The 20,873-nt window shown below is 41.2% G+C and overlaps 1 protein-coding gene across 7 annotated transcripts in view; it reads left to right on the top strand.

Annotated features, from left to right (window-relative positions):
- Window positions 1-20,873, top strand: part of SPEF2 (sperm flagellar 2) — a 204,229-nt gene that overhangs the window by 92,902 nt on the left and 90,454 nt on the right. For all 7 annotated transcript variants that reach the window (XM_014570185.3, XM_075932549.1, XM_075932547.1 and 4 more), the window contains 3 exons: window positions 10,497-10,657; window positions 11,891-12,074; window positions 12,944-13,115. In XM_014570185.3, the coding sequence (XP_014425671.1) occupies window positions 10,497-10,657; window positions 11,891-12,074; window positions 12,944-13,115 (517 nt within the window). The remainder of the gene's footprint in view (window positions 1-10,496; window positions 10,658-11,890; window positions 12,075-12,943; window positions 13,116-20,873) is intronic.

Below are 20,873 nucleotides of genomic sequence, written 5' to 3'. Positions count from 1 at the left end.
CAGGTAGATTCTTAGATTAATGCATTTATCTCAATGGGATTTCACATGTATGGTCACTTCAGAGTGCATGCTCAAAACTAAACTTAGCAAATATCTGTTTAATTAATACTTACTAAAGAAGGAAGATGACTAAACTAGGGAGTGAGAATAAAAGAAGACATGCATGTATATTCCCAGCAGTGTATCATCTTTTGGACAAAGCAGTTCAAGAAAAATACCATTGTCATGTAAAAATAAATTGTCAAGCTATATTGCGTATTGTTGTTATTTGCATTCAGCTTACCAATTAAATGAGTTTAGTGAAATACCTTTTTCTATTTATAATTGTCTCTGTTCTTAACTGGGACTTCTAAATGCTATAATTCTATACAGTGCTACCCGACCCATCTATTTTAAGATTGACCAACACTTCTCTTTATAACACCCTCTTTCTATTGCCTCTAACTTTGCCAAATTTAAGTGATTTAGGGTGAAATTGTTTATGCCAGATATCTTTTGGAAATTTTCACCTAAAACAGTTCAGCCATTTCTAATAATGCAGCAAAGAAAAAAAATGCATTGTTTCAATATTTAAAATGTATCTGGTCATTTCTTTCTTTAGAACAGGGACTTGAAATTTGTGTCATGAATGGACTTTTTGCCATTCCTGAGTAATTTTGCTCACATTTGGTCAAATTTAAAACTTTAGAAAAACTTGACATCACACATATTCAGCTACAGTGATGCACAACTGAGTGGATAAATGATGCTTAGGATCCTTAGGCAGGGCCTATCCCACTAGGCAGAAATATCTGTCTTCACTCTCTAATCTCCACAGGACTTTGGCACCTCTATCTCCCGTGAGTGCAATTTGAGGGAGAATCCCTCAAGCAGGATATGTGAATTCTACTTCCTTTGATTCACACCAAAAGGATTACAACACTTTATTACTCTTGCAACTAATAACAAAGTGATTTGCAATCTAAAACTTACCAAAAGTTATCATCTGGGCAAAGCAGCATGCTGCACACATATGTAGAGTGGGTGTGTCTATGCAGACAAGGTTGGTTCTCAAATCTGCAGCCTCAGAACTTCACAATTCCAGGGTACCCAAAAGGAGTTCTCCTAGGAGCCCTTGAAAGAACATGCACCAGGTAGAGATTTTACCTCTTAAAATTTAAGCTTATCAGTTCCCTCAGCTATCCTGGCACCATCATCATTCCAATCTGATATCTTAGTGACTCTCAGTTCCTCAGGTATCCCGGGCATAACTGTACCACAAACTGGCAAAGCCATTGGCCTGGAGAGATCCTCCTTACCATTATCTGATCAAGATGGCAAGAAGAGCTCTTCCTCTGCTTCCTCAGTACTGAAAAATATCACTTGGCCTCTAGCTATGCCTCCCTCAGAGCGCACAAGACCTTGGGCACCATCAGCAGCCACACTTCCCTTCCAGCACCCAAAGCCAGAGTTACTTTCAGATTCCTCGGCCATGACTAGTTCAGTGCAGATGTCAGTCTAGATACCAATCACTTTGCATTACCACAGAAGTTCTGCTTTCCCCAGGATCTGACTGGATCTGAGACTTCCATTCTCCACTCCTTGGCTCTGATATGCAGTCAGTATTGAGAACATCAAGATCACCTGTACCAACTGTTTTCACTTCATATCTTTGCAGGCATTCCACCATTCCTTAGTAAACTTGAGGAGGAAGATTATGATGAGGCTCTTTCCTCAATCTTACTACTATAGAGGCTCCTTCCTAGAAGCCCCTGCAGAAACTGCAACTGCTTGCGGCCTATGATTACCACCAGAACCTCCCTGGTATGGGCACGCCTGGGTGCCTCCGCCTGTTCTGTAGGCACCTCTTCTCTGGCCATATTGGGATTCCTGGGTGGCTTTTTACAAATAGTTTTCCAGAGCCTCTAGTATTTGTCATGGAGAAGAGCAACTGACATTATCTGCTCCGTCCAGCATCCCTAGTCCTCCAAAGGCATCCTTTGAAGAAGGCTAGAGCCAATATAGTAGTCATGCCTTCTCCTTCATCCCCGGTTGATGACTTGAAACACTTTCATGACCTCATCAAGAGGATCATAGACTCTTTGCAGAGTCCCCTCATAGAAGTTATAGAAGCTCATCACAAGCTGCTTGTCATCTTTCACTCCCCTTCAGCAGCTTGCATAGCGTTTTTTACCCAGCAAAGATCTAGCACACCCCATTTTCTATTTTGCTTACATGTAAAGGATAAAACAAGAAGTTTTACATCCCAGCAAAAAAATGAGATTTTATTTTTCTATTTTTCACCTAACTCCTTGGTGAAAGGAGTGGATGCAAAGAACATTGAGTAGGCAGCATCACAGTAAATCCACATCTCATGACAAAGATCACAAGCTCCTGGACCTGTAACTAGGGGGAAAGTCTTACTCCTCGGTCTCCCTGTAATTCTGAATTGCTTCTGGCCTTGATGGCAAAATACCATCAATTATACCATGCTAACCTTGTTCATCAACCAGCTACTGAGATGATACAGAATAATTTAAGGCAATTGTGGAGAAGGGTCCACTACTTGCCAAGATAACCTTTGAAGCTTCCATGAATACTATTGATACTGCTACCTATTCAATCATTACAATGGTGGCGATGAGAAGAGTCTCTTGGTGCCAGCTCTCTGATTCCTAAAGCAGGTTGAGAGTACAGATATAGATCTTACTTTTCACGGATCTATGTTGGTCACATATAGTACAGACAAAAGCATTGAAGGATTCTAAATCAACTTTGCATTCTCCTGGCATCTACACAAGAGAAAACTGTGCAATTCTCAGAGGGCCAGACATCCTATCTTAATCCAGTTCCTTCCCTCCTACAGTACATATGAGCCAGACCGAGAAGATAGTTTCTTTCTCTGAAACCTATGTGCTTCTCAACCTTCTGCCTCCCACTCATCACCATCTAAGCCAGGCATGTCAAACTCAAAGCCCTATTGAGGGCTGCACAAATGAAAACTGGTTGCTTTCAGGGCCACCTAGAGTTCCCAGATGGTTTGATCAAAAAATTTGTTGAGGGAAAAAAAAAAGCATTTGAGGCAGAAGGCATCAATACTGGACGCCTAGCAACCTTAGGCCACCAAAGAAAATGTACTTTGTCGGAAAGTCATAGTTATTTATTTTATAGATTATGTTTTAGGTATATTTTATAATATTACAATAATTTTATGTGTAAAATTGTTATTTCATAGAATCATAGAATCATAGGACTGGAAGGGACCTCGAGAGGTCATCGAGTCCAGCCCCCCGCCCTCAAGGCAGGACCAAGCTCCGTCTACACCATCCCTGACAGATGTCTATCTAACCTGTTCTTAAATATCTCCAGAGAGGGAGATTCCACCACCTCCCTTGGCAATTTATTCCAATATTTGACCACCCTGACAGTTAGGAATTTTTTCCTAATGTCCAATCTAAACCTCCCCTGCTGCACTTTAAGCCCATTACTCCTTGTCCTGTCCTCAGAAACCAAGAGGAACAAATTTTCTCCTTCCTCCTTCCTCCTTTTAGATATTTGAAAACCGCTATCATGTCCCCCCTTAATCTTCTTTTTTCCAAACTAAACAAGCCCAGTTCATGAAGCCTGGCTTCATAGGTCATGTTCTCTAAACCTTTAATCATTCTTGTCGCTCTTCTCTGTACCCTTTCCAATTTCTCCACATCTTTCTTGAAATGTGGCGCCCAGAACTGGACACAGTACTCCAGCTGAGGCCTAACTAGTGCAGAGTAGAGCGGCAGAATGACTTCACGAGTTTTGCTTACAACACACCTGTTGATACAACCTAGAATCATATTTGCTTTTTTTGCAACAGCATCACACTGTTGACTCATATTCAACTTGTGGTCCACTATGACCCCTAGATCCCTTTCCGCCATGCTCCTTCCTAGACAGTCACTTCCCATCTTGTATGTATGGAACTGATTGTTCCTTCCTAAGTGGAGCACTTTGCATTTCTCTTTATTAAACCTCATCCTGTTTACCTCTGACCATTTCTCTAACTTGCTAAGGTCATTTTGAATTATGTCCCTATCCTCCAAAGAAGTCGCAACCCCACCCAGTTTGGTATCATCTGCAAACTTAATAAGCGTACTCTCTATCCCAATATCTACGTCATTGATGAAGATATTGAACAGTACGGGTCCCAAAACAGACCCTTGAGGAACTCCACTTGTTATCCCTTTCCAGCAGGATTTAGAACCGTTAACAACAACTCTCTGACTACGGTTATCCAGCCAATTATGCACCCACCTTATCGTGGCCCTATCTAAGTTATATTTGCCTAGTTTATCAATAAGAATATCATGCGAGACCGTATCAAATGCCTTACTAAAGTCTAGGTATATGACATCCACCGCTTCTCCCTTATCCACAAGGCTCGTTATCCTATCAAAGAAAGCTATCAGATTAGTTTGGCATGACTTGTTCTTCACAAACCCATGCTGGCTATTCCCTATTGCTATTTGCTCTTTAAATACTTTAAAAATTATGTAAAAATTAATTTTAAATTTAAATATAAATGTAAGGTACTTCTAAATTTTGTATATGATACATAACTTGTTTTGTTAAAATAAAAACAAGTATAGACCATGGTTAATCAAATAGAACAGCCTTCTGTAAAAATTTCAGATACTTTGTAAGTTGGAGATTTTTCATAAAGATATAAATATTCATGCAATTCCAAAAAATTGACCTATTTATTGATATAAAATTAATATACATTTTGTGATTTTATTTGAGAATAAATAAATAAAAAACAAAATATTAACAAAATAGCCCCTTCCTCTCCCCCCCCCCCCCCCAGAGCCAGGCATTCCCATATCCCTGTTCTAACCCAATTCCTCTCCACTCTCCCAAAACCAGCCCCCCCAACCTAATGCCTCTCCCCTCCCCCAGAGCCAGTCCCTCTCCTCAGGGGCCAAGCTCCCCAACCTAATACCTGGGTCCCATAGTCAACGTTGCTACCTGAGGCACTGGAGCAGCGTGAGCACAGCAGCCAGCTGTGAGCGCTTGCTAGAGAGCCCAGCTCAGAGCATCCAGCCAGCCATGAGTGTGTGCGCAGAGCGGCCCAGCCAGCTGTGAGCGCCTGCTGTGGCACCCAAAGCCCAGCTCAGAGCAACCAGCTGGCAACCAGCTGGCCATGAGTGCATGCGCAGAGAGCCCCAGCCGGCTATAAGCGCCTGCTGGAGAGCCCAGAGCAGAGTGCCTGGCCGGCTGTAAGCAGTTGCTGCAGTGCAGAGTGGCCTGGCCAGCAGTGAGCAGGCACTTGGCTGCGTGCTCCCAGCGACCAGCGGGCCGCATTTCATTCTTTTATAAAAATGTTCTGGTGGGCCACAAAAAATTTCGATCAAGCCGCATGTGGCCCGCCAAACACCAGTTTGACATGCCTCATCTAAGCAGTAATTTTGATGTGTTGATCAAGGGGTTAAACTACCACCCTCATCCCCTTCAGCTGCACCAGTTCACCAGTCTCCCTCTCTTTGGTGACAATCTTCACTACTTCAGAGGAATAGTGATAGAAATGTAGCCGTGTTAGTCTGGTGTAGCTGAAACAAAATACAGGACTATGTAGCACTTTAAAGACTAACAAGATGGTTTATTAGATGATGAGCTTTTGTGGGCCAGACCCACTTCCTCAGATCAAATAGTGGAAGAAAATAGTCACAACCATATATACCAAAGAATACAATTTAAAAAATGAACACATATGAAAAGGACAAATCACATTTCAGAACAGAAGGGTGATGCGGGGGGGGGGGAGAGGAAAGGTAAATGTCTGTGAGCTAATGGTATTAGAGGTGGGAAAAGGTAAATGTCTGTGAGCTAATGGTATTAGAGGTGATAATTGGGGAAGCTATCTTTGTAATGGGTAAGATAGTTAGCGTCTTTGTTGAGACCGACGCATAGAGTGTCAAATTTTAGCATGAATGACAGTTCAGAGGATTCCCTTTCAAGTGCAGATTTAAAAGGCTTCTGACGCAGGATGCAGGTAATTAAGTCATTGAGACAGTGTCCTTTCTGGTTGAAATGGCAATAAACTGTTTTTTCTTTGTGATCCTGTCTAATATCCGTTTTGTGGGCATTGATCCTTTGGCGAAGTGTCTGAGACGTTTGTCCAATGTACAAAGCAGAGGGACACTTTCGGCACATGATAGCATAAATTATATTTTAGGATGCGCAGGAATATGTATTCTTGATCTTATTACTCACTTGGTTAGGTCCGATAATGGTATCAGCAGAGTGAATATGTGGACAAAGCTAGTAACGAGGTTTGTTGCAAGGGAAGGTACCAGGGTTGGTATTAGTGTGGTATGTCCTGTGGTTGTTGGTAAGAATCATCTTGAGGTTAGGTGGTTGTCTGTAGGGGTATGTCTACACTACCACCCTAGTTCGAACTAGGGTGGTAATGTAGGCAACCGGAGTTGCAAATGAAGCCCAGGATTTGAATTTCCCGGGCTTCATTTGCATAAAGCCGGGCGCCGCCATTTTAAAATGTCCGCTAGTGCGGACTCCGTGCCGCGCAGCTACACGCGGTACGGACTAAGTAGTTCGGACTAGGCTTCCTAGTCCGAACTACCGTTACTCCTCATTTCACGTTAAACCCAGTTGTATAGATGCACCCTAAGTTATTACAGATAATTCTTTCCCAGGTGTCTGGTAATGGGTTTTGTCCACATGCACAGGGTTTGTCCACATGCACATACATGATTCCTGTATTTGGGCTGGGAAAAAATTCTCCCAAGTAAGATTGGCAGAGACTCTGGTTTCCTCTGCAGCATGCACTACAGATAACTTTATATTTAAACTAATGTAAATTGGTGGATTCTTTATAACTTGAAGTCTTTAAATCATGGTCTTAGGACATTAGTAACTCAATCAGACGTTATGGGTCAAGTACAGAGTACTGTTAGAGTATGAACTATGATATCATCTCCTTGGGTTACACAATCGACTTTGCCTCAGTTCCACCTATGGAACCCCCCCAATCCTTTTCAGGGACCACTCTTGTGAGAGTGTGCTTTCAGGAAATAGACACTCTGTTACACATGGGGGCTATAGAACCAGTCCCCATAGAGCACAGAGGGGAAAGGTTTTATTCAGAATACTTCCTGGAACCAAAAAAAGAGTGAGGTTGGAAACCTGTTCTAGACTTGAGGCTATACAGTTCTGATGTGAGGTGCAGAAGTTCAGAATGGTGACACAGTGTTAATTTGTTCATCAGAGCAAGAGGATTTCCACATTGCTGTGTACCCATCCCACAAACAAATCCTCCATTTTAGTGTTGGCTAGAACTACTTTAAATACTGAGAGCTCCTCTTTGGCCTATCATCCGCCCCAATGGTCAAGTTGGTGATAGCAATGAAATTCTGCAGGACAAGTTTTTTGTATACCCTTACCTGGATGATTGGTTGCTGAACAGCTGTCCCTTAGAACTGTTGTCTTGGACAACTTCAAAGGCAATAGGCCTCATCCTTGAATTGGGCCTACAACTGTACATACAAAAATCCCCTCTGACCTATATATAGCATCTAGGGTTCATAGAGCACATCTTGAGGGGAGCAGTGACAGAAGGAGCCTACCTTCCTCAGCACAGACTTTTGGTTCTTTAAAACATAGTAAACAGAATTCAGTTCAGCCCTCAAACCATAATCAGGAACTGTATTCAGTTACTGGGTCAAGTGACAGCCAACACTTTCATGACAGAATATGCCAGACTTGGAATGTGTTAACCTCACGGTTCAAAACTATCTATTCACCCACCAAGCACAGTCTAAATATGCTTTTTTTCGATCCCTACCTTCATGAAATAATCTCTCAATTGGTGGAAGGACCATCACAATATGTGGACAGGAGTTCTGTTTGCACATCTTACCGGTAGTTGTTATAAAGATGGACACCTCTCTGTCAGCATGGGGAGAACAACTCAACACTTACACAGTCCAGGGAAAATAAAAATTGCTAGAGGTGATTCTACAGAACTTCAGCTCTGGGCTTTAGCTCTGCATGGGGAACCAGAACTCAGGGATCTAAGCGTCTGCCCGGCATTGTCCATGGACCTCCAGAAACCAGCTCATGGTCCCCGTAGGGCCATGTAGGCCTGGTTAAGAACTGCCACTCTAGAGGGTGGTGATGTGGATGTAGAAAAATATAAAAGGTAGAGTGTAGATCAAGGGTAGGATACAATTAAATTATCACAGATTTGGATCCAAATTTTTGTATCGACATGAGGCTCATACTAATCATTTGTTAGTGCACTTTGATCTTCTTTGAAATGAGTGTAGCTCAAAATGCACTAACACAAGGGTGGGCAAAATTGGTCCCAGAGTCTAGATCTGGCCAACCAAGCATTTCTCTCTGGCCCATACACTTGATTAGCAGAGCAAACATGCCTGCAGCATGTTCAGCTGCCCCTCTAGCTGCGATGCTCCCAGTATTCTTCTTTGAGCAGTGTGGGGACATGGGGGAAGGATGGATGGGAGAGGAAAGTGCTGAAGTCAGGGTATTCCCTCCACCCCATCTTTGCAGAGCAGGGGGCAGGTAGAGGGAGACACACAGTGGAAATGCTCCAGCCTGAAGAGTGGATGGTAAGTGGCTCAGAGGAGTGCAGAACAGGGGAGGAAGGGACAACAGAGCAGGACGGATTTCCCTTAAAGAGACAGCATGAGGCGTCTCTCAGAAACCTACCCTGCAGCAGCCAGCAGACGCATTCTGTGTCACTGTCACACACACACACCGCAGTCTGGGACACGCTGTCTCTGTATCATACAAACATAGTCACTGTCAAATACACACTACCACATGCACCTAATCTGTGTCACAAAGTCTGTCACACACAAAGGGTCCCTCTTTCTCACTCATACACACACTCTTTGTCTCTCTCTGTAGTCCCCAATTCCACGCTTTCTGCCTGAGACCCCTGCCCCTTCTGGGAGGACCAGAGCCAGAACACAACCATGTACCAAAATTTGCCCAGAGCCAGCCCATGGCCATGTACCAAAATTTGTGAAGTGGCCCCTCTGCATAAAATTATTTCCCACCCCTGCACTAACAAATGGGTAATGAGCATCAGCAAGGTCCACACAGTGAGTTAGTGCAGCATAGGTCAGGGCAGAGTACACTCACTTTGCTATGAACTGAATATGAATGGGATTTTGACACTGAAGTTACTGACGTATGCTTCTGACTTTTCTCCTCAAAATGTTACTTCCTAAGTAAACCCACTCAAAATCCTTCCTCACTCCAGTGGAACTGAATTGATATTTACGACCATCAAATTATTCACTCTGTTTGTGGGTTATACCCGTTACCCAATCTTCTGTAGCTTTTATCTAGTTAGTTTCCTCAGGGTAGGGACCATCAACCACTCTGTGTTTATACAATGCCAAGTGCAAAGAGGGGGAGGGCATCCTTCGTTGGCCTTAAGCACCAGCATAATTAACATGATTTGTAATAATTTTACCAACTACAACCCTCATTGGCAATAATGGACAAAATTATTAGTGCTAAAAGTAGCAAGTCTGAAATTGTGATACTCATACCTTTACAGTGAATAACTTTGTCAGAGTCATCAATAAGAACAGCAACAAAACAGGCAGACCGTTCTTGATTGCTGGTGTAGGTTTTGCTGGTGTAGGTTTTGCTGTGTGATTCTGTAATATGTTCTTCAGGTAGCTATATTATTCTATTAGTATAGATTTTATATATTCATTATAGCGAGATCTAATATCCCTACCAGAATTATCAGCTTTCCATCCACTTCCTTTGTTTTCTGTAACCAGATTAAAGATAAAAATTCTACTTATGGGCGACGGGCTGTTTTATACTGAGATTTTTATTCTTTTTGTGAATGTGGTTTTATGTATTTTCCCATGAATATGCAGTACCGTTTTGTCAGTTAGAGACTCCGACACTACTGGTTCAATAAATCAAAGCATGACAGGTGCTAATGCTTTTTGGCTTCACTCTGAAATAAATACATTTCTTGAGCCTTGCAAAATCTACATGTTTTTTCTTTAAACAGCTTGCACAATTATAATTCTTTCTTGGTCACTTAAACCCATTTCTTTTTTTTAATATTGTTGTTATTTTTTAAAATAATGTAGAAGCACATTGTAGATATGTTTTCATATAATTATGTATATATCATAATTAAATATGAATCTATTTATACATTCAAATTAAACACATTTTCCTATTTCATAGCTGATATTTTTATTAAAGCTTAGAAATATCTGTATTCAAGTTTTGAACATAAATTCTGAAAGTGTACTTTTCCAGTACATATTATAGTATGAATTTATTTTATTATAAAATAAAATACTTAAACATATATAATTGATCTGTTCTATTTTCTAGCCTCATCAAGCATTCTCGTGATGTAGCCATTGCTTTTGATATTATTATGCTTTAAGGTATAAAAAACAGAAAATGCTTTGTTCTATCCTGTTTTGAATGTAAATCTATCTTTCCTTCTGAAGGTTGAAGTGGACCGTTTCCAAGATACAATGAGATTTCTACATGACTATTACAGGGGAATGGAAGGCAAAATGCCAACAGAAGCTTGTCGAGAGTTCTCTAGAATCCCATTATTAGATATTGTTAATGTAGAGCAATCTGTGGATCAAAGCAAGTCAAGAAGGTAAAAACTTCATTGTAAAAAAGTAACACAATTAATATATCGTATGTGTGTTTGTGAATGTGTAAATTGTTAAATAGATGATGGTGATCACAGCCATTTTATAGATTTTTAATAGTGTGGTATATTTAATTTATTATACACTTTTTTCCACCTCGTCTGTATTCTGTGCAGTAACAAAGCTTGCCAGATAAAAGATTCCTCTTCCCCCCCACATTATAGCAGTTCCCTAACAAATTCTCCAACTGATCTCTCTATATACATAAAAAAAAATTCCTGCAGAATGACAGAGTGACATCATCACGTCATTTGTGTCCTCATGCTGCCACCCGCCTCCATCCTCAGCTGCTTGCTGTGATCAGCGTTGATGCTGTCCCCTCCAGGCATGGGCTGCTCCAGCTCTGGCACCCACTTCATGCCCCAGAGGACTGAGCTGCTGGGGCTGGGTTCCCTTCCACCATCTGAACTCAACACCCCCACCCTCCAAGCCTGACACACACCCCTTCACCCCTTATGCCGAGCAAGACATCTCACCCTACCCCATCCTGCCCTCTCCTCCCTGGCAAGACACCTACCCCCAACCTACTGCTGCACTCCTGCCCCCGGTCTTGTCCCCTATCCCCTGGCAAGATATCCCCTGGCAAGATATCCCCAGCCTGCTCCTGATCCCTTCCCTCTGGCCGGACACCTACTCCCAGAGAGAGGGGAATTGGCTAGTGTAGCAAGCAGGGGGCACAGCCCCCTAGTTACAGTTAAATATTAAACATTCAGTTCTGGATCAGAGACAGAATTAAAATTTTACAAGCATTGCCTTTGCGGTTGTGATCAATTAAACATAAGTTAAAGCAGCCTTGTTGGATGTTCTGAATTAAACACCATATTCAAGGTGAGCATATATCATCAATATTTATTATAATGACATAATGCTGTGCATAACAACACCAATAATGATAGCTGAATAGTTACAGTTCATCAAGACTTTGTCAGTACATAGAGTCTAATATCAATCATTCCAGTGTGTATTACTTGTTATCTAGTCCCCTGGTTTTGTCCTCATAAATCTCTCTAGTCTGGACTAACCAGAATGATTTTGTGCCATCCATAAATTTTACCACTTGTAAAGTGTTTCTTCCTTTTCAGTTGCTACCATAGACTTTGAAAATGGGATTAATACAACCTAAATACAACATAAAACATATAGCACACCATAGGGATATTTCTTGTTTTGTTTTCAAGGATTCCTATGGTTCCTCGTAAAGCCCCTTCTCCTGAAATAAATATCACTAAACAGAAAAGCAAAGCAATTCAAGTAAAGAGCAATAAGGAGAATTCCTCTGAAAGTATAACATTTAACTTTGGAGCAGATGAGAAAATTATCACTGATACATGGCAAGCAGCAGTAACAGCAATATCAAATATGGTAAGAAATGCATTGTTTAGTAAAGTTCATAGACTGGCTACCTAATTAGGGCTAAATTTTTTTCAGTCCAAATACCATACCATGCACTAGTATCTCAACTCTATAATTCCTATTTCACTACTGATGTTTCAGCAATATCTGTAGCCCTGTAGCCCGAATACATCCCTACTATAAAGGGGAAAATAGACATAGTAGCAGTACCTGTCCAGAGCTCTGCCTCCCTCCTCCTTTTATGGTAGAACAAAACCATCCTGCCATTAGAAATGACCTGTGCAACATGAAGGAAGGAACAGTATTTGTTCTTTAGTACAGGTTTTAATAAAAGCTTCCAAAATTAATAGTCAAGCAGAGATTAGAATTCACTAGACTTCTCCATTTTTATTGTATAATGCCAAAAGTATATTGTTTTACAGATAGTTCCAAAAAAGCAGATGCTGGATCAATAGCTATGTTTGCTGGCTTTCTGTACTTTCACAATATAATCAGACATATTGTCCTCCACAGTGAATGCCTTAAGATAAGTTAGCTTAGTTCTTCACATTCTGAGCCGTCGCTGAAATCTAGCAAAGTTTTTGGTTACCAGTAGGTCTACTTCCCTGTTTCCCTTTACACTAAAATAATTTGTTCAGTGAAATATTTAAACCTGCCTTCTTTTCCCTTCTTATTTTTTTCCTTTATCAACTGTTTCTTTACCTAATATGATCATATGCTGATCAGATTCAAAATCAAGAGTTAAAATATTGAATTTATTTTATACATCCAGCAGCAACCACTTTTGAAAAATAAAGAATCTCTTTATTTATTAAAGAATTAATTGTATGTTATATATACAGACTAGTCTAAGTTAAAATATTTATATGAATGTTAAGGTAAATGCTGAAATACAATCAAAAGAAGCAGAGGAAGAAAAAGAACGTCAGCAGCTAGAAAAGAAAGAACAAGACCGTCAAAAACCTTCTCAGGCAGCAGGAGGCAAAGGTGGTGGAAAGGATACCAAAGATGCTAAAACACCACTTCCAAAATCACCCAACAAAAAGAAAGGTAACTCAAATGTGCTTTTATTTTTTATAAAAAGCACAAAATTATTCAAATTAAATGAACATTTGTTTAAAAGGCTAACTACAAAAGTTTAATTCTTTTCTATTTTTTTATTTTTCAGCCCATGATATATCAGTGTGCTGACATTAGTAGTGATAGAGAAATCCATAGATTGTTGAGTGATTGTTGGGTGAATTAAATCATAAATAATATTCAGATATAATTGTTCAAACTAGTACCCAGAAAATAATACTTGCTAATCTTTCTCTGTGCATTGCTTTGGAAATGTACAAATTGCAGCCATTTTATCAAATTATGTCAACATTTGGAAAATTCTGAGTATTTTTCTAACATTAGCATCCTGATGTAGCTGATAACATATAAAGTATTTATAAATACTTCTTTCTTTATTAATAAGGAATGGGATAAAAATAATCCAAGACTATTATTTCTCTATATAATGTATCGATCTTTATGATATGATGAATCATTTAGGTCTGTTCCTGCTCTGCCATGATTCTGACAAGGTGTAAATAATTACCAAGTAGAACTCTTTTTTGAGTGATTGCTCATGTGCATTCCAATATGTATGTGTGTGTGTGTGTGCGCCATGTGTACGGCCATCAGAAGATTTGCCTTAACCTATTGGATTGGCTGTGATGCTCCCTGTAGTGATGCCTCCCTGACAAAATATATGTAGATATGCATGCACACACACACACACCCCTGTGGAACCAACTCCCATTTAGTTAATTCTTTCTGCCGGTCATTGGAGCTTCTGACCTCTTTCTTTGCAAGTTGTTAGTCCCTAACGTTGCAGCTTTAATAGTTCTTTGTAGTATAGATCAATTTTTGTTTAATTTTTTTCATTGTTGATAGTTGGTTTGGGAGTATCCCCCTCCCATTTTTTGGTCTTCTGAGGCATGTAGAGCCCAACCACTATAGTACACAACTGCATGAGGCTACTCAGGCACATGGCCTTCTGCACTCATGTCCTCCACCATGCTCAGCTACACCTCCGCCTGCTCCAAGTATGGTTGGTGTTGGTATTCAAGTCTTGTTAGTACTCTCTCGATCAGCTGGTCACTCTGCCTCTGGCAGCTCTGCACTCCCTCAGTTGGTGGCTCCAACCTCAAGTGTGTGCTGGGGTCCTCTTCACCAGGCTGCCACCAGAGATTACCTTGGTAACGGGTGCCTTGAACACAGGTTGGGGAGCATACCTAAATAATCTTTGGATTTAGGGCCTGTGATCACAGGCAGAACTATTGTTACACATCAGTGTCAGGGAGCTCAGGGTAGTTTGTCTAGCTTGCCAGGTGTTTCTGCCCCATCCAAGGGTCAAGTGTGTCATGGTCCTAACAAACAACACCACAGCAGTGTTTTACATCAATTGACAGAATAGTACTCACTCCTTTCCCCTATGTCAGGAAGCTTATAGGACTTTTACATTCATCACAACATTTAGCTTCAATCTTTATATCTCCCTGGCAAGTAGAACAACCTCACAGATCATCTCAGGTGATCATTCCAGTCTCATGAGTGATCTCTCAGGGTGGACATGGTCCCCACCATTTTCCACAACTGGAGTCATTCCCAGGTGGATCTGTCTGCAACCTGCCTCAACAGGAAATTTGCTCAGTTCTGTTCCTTCCAGAGCCACAACTGGAGGGGTCCGTAACAGATACTTTTCTCCTATCAGGGATGGAGCAGCTTGTTTATGTATTTCCCCCATTTCCATTAATAACTAGGGTCCTTCTCAAGGTTTGGTAGGACAAAGAAGCAGTTATACTCATAGCACCCATGTGGCCCAGACTACTAGATCACCATGCTGCTGTCCCTGTCAGTGGCCAGGCCAATGATACTCCCTCTGTTCTCAGACTTCATGACACAGGATTAAGGCCAACTGCAGAATCCAAACATGGAGTCATTGCACTTCAGAGCATGGAAGCTCCATAGCTAAATTTCCTTAAGCTCCAGTGTTCAGACTCAAATCGGGAGGTCTTACTAACTCCGTTGCCACTCTGTCCATATGTCTATACAAGTGACACCATCACAAACCTAACCACATAAGCCACAACATCAGGGCTCCATCCACCTGCACATCCACTAATGTGATATATGCCATCAAGTGCCAGCAATGCCCATCTGCCATGTATATTGGCCAAACCAGATAGTCTCTACACCAAAGGATAAATGGACACAAATCAGACATCAGGAATGGTAACATACGTAAACCTGTAGGGGAACACTTTAACCTCTCTGGACATTCAGTAAGAGGTTTGAAAGTAGCCATCCTTCTACCATTTCAAAAACAGGGAAACAGCTGAACTATAATTCATTTGCAAATTCAACACTATCATCTTAGGCTTGAATAAATATATTAGAAGCAAGAGGAAGACCAACAGAGTAGGCTGAAAAGGGAAAAATAAGAACAGGAAACCTGGAAATGGCAGAGGTGGTTAACAACTTCTTTGTTTTGGTTTTCACCAAGAAGATTGATGGTGATTGGCTGCCTAACATAATGAATACTAGTGGAAATGGGGTAAGTTTAGAAGCTAAAATAAAAACGAACAAATTAAAAATTACTTACAAAAATTAGATGTCTTCAAGTCACCAGGGCCTGATGAAATGCATTCTAAATTACCCAAAGAGCAGATAGAAGAGGTATCTAACCCTTTAGCTATCATCTTTGAAAAGTCATGGAAGTCGGGAGAGATTCCAGAAGACTGCAGAAGGGCAAATACTGTACCCATGTATAAAAAGGGAAATAAGAACAACCCAGGAAACTACAGGCCAGTCACCCTAACTTCTGTGCCAGTGAAGATAATGGAGCAAATAATTAAGGAATTCATCTGGAACATAATAAGGTGATAGGTAACAGCCATCGTGGACTTGTAAAGAACAAATCATGTCAAACCAATCTGATAGCTTTCTTTGATAGGATAACAAATCTTGTGTATAAAGGAGAAATGGTGGACATGGCATACCTAGACTTTAGTAGAGCATTTGATATGGTCTTGCATTACCTTCTTATCAATAAACTAGGGAAAAGCAACCTAGATAGGGCTACTATAAGGTGGGTGCATAGCTGTCTGGACAAATGTTCTCAGAAAGTAGTTATTAATGGTTCACAGTCATACTGGAAGGGCATAACAAATAGGGTTCCACGGGGGTCTGTTTTGGGACAGGTTCTGTTCAATATCTTCATCAACGATTTAGATGTTGGCATAGAGAGTATGGTTATTAAATTTGCAGATGATACCAAGCTGGGAGGGGTTGAAAGTGCTTTGGAGGATAGGATCATAATTCAAAATGATCTGGACTAACTAAAGAAATGGTCTGAAGTAAATAGGATGAAGTTTAATAAGGACAAATACAAAGTACTCCATTTAAAAAGGAACAATCAGTTTCACACATATAAAATGGGAAGTGATTGTTTATGAAGGAGTACTGAGGAAAGAGATCTAGGGGTCATAGTGGATCACAAGCTAAATATGAGTCAACAGTACGACAATGTTGCAAAAAAAACCAAAAACATGATTTTTGGATGCATTACCAGGAGTATTGTGAGCAAGACACAAGAAGCAATTATTTCGCTCTTCTCTGCACTGATTAGGCCACAGTTGGAGTATTGTGTCCAGTTCTAGGCATCACATTTCGAGGAAGATGTTGATGAATTAGAAATGGTCCAGAGAAGAGTAACAAAAATTATTTAAAGTTGAGAAAACATGATCTATGAGGGAAGACTGAAAGAATTGGGCTTGTTTAGTTAAGAAAAGAGAAGACCGAGAGGTGATGTGATAGCGGTTTTCAAGTATCCAAAGGGTGTTACAAGGAGGAGGGAGAAAAATTGTTCTCCTTGACCACTGATGATAGGACAAGGAGCAAAGGGCTTAAATTGCAGCAAGGGAGGTTTAAGTTGGACATTAAGTAAACTTCTTAACTGTCAGGATGGTTAAACACTGGAATAAATTGCTTAGGGGGGTTGTGGAATCTCAATCACTGGAAATATTTCAGAGCAGGTTGCATAGACATATATGAGGGATGATCTACAGGATGCTTGGTCCTGCTGTCAGGGCAGGGGAATAGACTTGATGACCTCTTGAGGTCCCTTCCAGTTCTAGTATCCTATGAAGGATCTAAACTGGTTAATGCATTACTGAGACAATTTCCCCTCTCTGGATATTCACATTTCCTCACCAAATGCTGTGAATGACCCACTCCCAACCTGACTTGATTAGCTTACTTAACAGTCAACTTCTTCCTTATATATACCTCTGCTTCTGAAACTTCCATTCCCATTCATCTGGTGAAGTGGGTTTTACGCTAATTAAACCTGTTAGTCTCTAACGTGCCATAGGACTCCTTGTTGTTTTTATTGAGTGGCCGTATGAGCTTAATTTGGGCCACTAACCTAGCAAAATGAAAGAAGCTCTCCCTCTGATGCTTTAATAAGGACAAACCCCTTACCAGGCCACTGTCCTCCTGCTTCTGGGCTATGTCCTTCACAGAAACACCACAGTCTGGCTGTGTCATCCATTAAGAACAACCTGGCTGCTATTTCAGCATTCCATCCAGGCTCAAGAGTAAAGTCCCTATTTGGGAACTGGGTGATGGATCAGTTCTTTAAAGGGTTGGACCAGATTTAACCTCAGATGAGGCATTCACTATCACCTTGGGACCTGAATTCGGTCCTGTATTGGCTCATGGCACTTCTGTTTCAGCCTTCTATCCCACTTCTCTTATAAAGTGACCTTCCTAGTAGCCATTACCTCCGTCTGAAGGGCACTGGAGTTGGGGACTCTTACCTCTAAGCACCTGTATACTATCTTTTATAAAGATAAAGTGCAAATGGTGGTGTTATCATTTCACATCAATCAGGACATCTTTCTCCCAGTCTTCTTCCCAAAACCCTATGCCACAGGCAGGGGCTGGCTGCTGCACTCTTTGGATACAAGACATGCCTTGGCCTTCTGTATCAAACATACTAAACTATTCCACAAATTGCCACAACTCTTTGTCTCTGTTGCGGAGTGTGTGACGGGGTTCCTGATCATGTCCCAGTACCTATTGTCCTGTATCACTGCATGTATTACACTTTGCTATGATCTAGCCAAAGTGCCAACTCTACCTATTATAGTGCAGTCCATCAGGGTGCAGGCTTCTTCAGTGGCCTTTCTGGCACAGAACAGCCACAGGGCAGCAACATGTGTACACCTTCTGCGTACTCTTTTATGGTATACCCACCACCAGCCTCAGTCAATCCAATGGGTACCACTAGGGAAAATCTTCTGATGGTCGTGCATGCAGTGCGTGCACACATATATTGGAATGGAAATGAGCAACACATCTCAAAGAACAACAGTTACAAAAGGTAAGTAATCCTTCCAATGAAGATCTGGGCCCCATTGTAATTGAACACATAATAAGAGACAAACTGTGCTACAAATAATTTACTGTCTAAATGGAGAATTTAGATAAATGGTGGGGAAAAGCAAGTATTTAAAAAAAGGGAACAATGAAGTGCAGAGAGATTATGTGTATGTCGACACAGCAAAAAAATTCTTCTCTGCCACAGACTACTTGTAACCTTGGGCAAGACACTTACCGTATGTTTACAGAGGAAGAAAAAACACCTATGGCAGCAAATCTCAGAGCCCAGATGAACAGACTCATGACATAGGGCTGAAAAATAGCAGTGTAGACTGTGATGGGTTAGGCCAGAGGGCTACAAGAAAATAACAGAAAGCGGGTATATTCACTGCAGGTTAAATAGTCCCTGTTTCCCTGGTAACCAAACAAGGTCTCCCTCTGGTTAATTAAGACACCTAGAGTTATTCAAGAACCTACTAGAATTAGTTGAGAATATTAGGTTAACAAAGACATCTGGAGACCATCTAGAACATGCTAGAACCAGTTGAGCCAGGTTTGATTGTGAACCTCCTGGAGCCAATCTAGGACTGACCCCCTTTTAGACAGTTAGTGGCCCACCCAGAGTGGTGGGAGGAGGATAGGCTGCAGGAGAGCAAGAACTGTAGAAGTGAGGCACCAGGGGAGAGCCCTAAAGGTACAGAAGGGAGGAGAGCTCTGTCTGGGGAACAGCCCCTTTGATCCTCAGAAATTTAAAGGACATAAACCCCAAGATACTGAAAAATTTAGTTTGTTGCCTACATATCTGGAAAATCCACTAGGATGCTGTACACAGCACGCTTATTTTGAAGTAAGCTATTTCGGATTTTTTTTCCAGAATAGCTTATTTCGAAATAGCATGTCTATACTACAGGAGAGCCTCAAAGTTAGTCTGAGTCAAGCTTCCCTAATGTGTACGTGCTACATTGATTTAGAGCCCCAGGAGGCACTGGGGAGTAATTACTTTGAATGGCCCTGGGGAGGAGCCATTTCAAAATAGCAGCCATGGAGCATCCACACTACTGCTATTCTGAAACAGCTGTTTTGAAATAAGCGTTATTCCTCATAGCATGAGGTTTACAGATTTCGAAATAAGCCATCTGTTATACTGAAATTATTTCATAATAACGGAATTTCTGTATAGACACTCACATTATTATTTCAAAATAACAGCCGTTATTTCAAAATAACTGTGCTGTGTAGACACACCTTAGAGCGTGTCTACACAGCAGGGTTTAACTCGAAATAAGCTATGCAAATTGAGCTACATCGATTGCATAGCTTATTTTGAAATTGGGAGCATCTACACAGCACTTACTTTGAAATAGAGCACTCTTCTTCCAACTTCCCTTACTCCTTTTACAATGAGGGTTACAGAAGTTGGAGTAAGAAGTCCTTTAGCTTGACAAAGCTTGACAGTATTTTGACATTATTTCGAAATAACTGCCTGCTCTGTAGACACAGACTGTTATTTAGAAATAACGCTAGTTATTTCTAAATGATGTTGCTCTGTAGACATACCTTCTAGGTATGTCTACCCTAGCTCCCTAGTTCGAACTAGGGAGGCTAATGTAGGCATTCGAAGTTGCAAATCAAGCCTGGGATTTAAATATGCCGCGCTTGATTTGCATCTTCCCGGCCGGTTGCCATTTTTTGAAATTTACAAGTCCGGACTAACTGCCCACGTCTACACGTGGCAGGGACCTGGTAGTTCGAAATAAAGCCCTAGTTCGAACTACCTGTTATTCCTCCTGGAATGAGGTTTAACATGTAGTTCGAACTAGGGCTTTATTTCGAACTACCGGGTCCCTGCCACATGTAGACACGGGCAGTTAGTCTGGACTTGTAAATTTCAAAAAATGGCAACCGGCCGGGAAGATGCAAATCAAGCGCGGCATATTTAAATCCCAGGCTTGATTTGCAACTTCGAATGCCTACATTAGCCTCCCTAGTTCGAACTAGGGGGCTAGTATAGACATACCCTTTGAGACTAGAAAAATTTGCCTCTCACTTTTCCCTCTACTATGCTGATGATGACAGTAGCTAAATCAGATTATGGCTTGTCTCTGAAGTAAAGTGGTTAGAGTGAGAGCTGTAGTGAGCCTCTGAGATGAGCCATTAGACTGGGAGTTCCCATGTTCACCAGACAAGGGGAGAGAATACTATCTACCACTATCGCTATCCAAAAGCACAGGACTCACTGTGTGGAACTGGGAGCTTCATCACAAGACATAGGATTGGACTGGAGCTGAAGCGCCAAGAAAATCTCTCTACTCTCCTCCCCACTTTCTCTGGTGGCACTTTCAGATGCCAGCCCAACCCTGAATATTTACACTGCTATTCTCAGCTCCA

This window comes from Pelodiscus sinensis, chromosome 6 (assembly GCF_049634645.1).
Source record: "Pelodiscus sinensis isolate JC-2024 chromosome 6, ASM4963464v1, whole genome shotgun sequence".
Lineage (NCBI taxonomy): Eukaryota > Metazoa > Chordata > Testudines > Trionychidae > Pelodiscus > Pelodiscus sinensis.
This window is presented reverse-complemented; position numbering and strand designations above follow the sequence as displayed.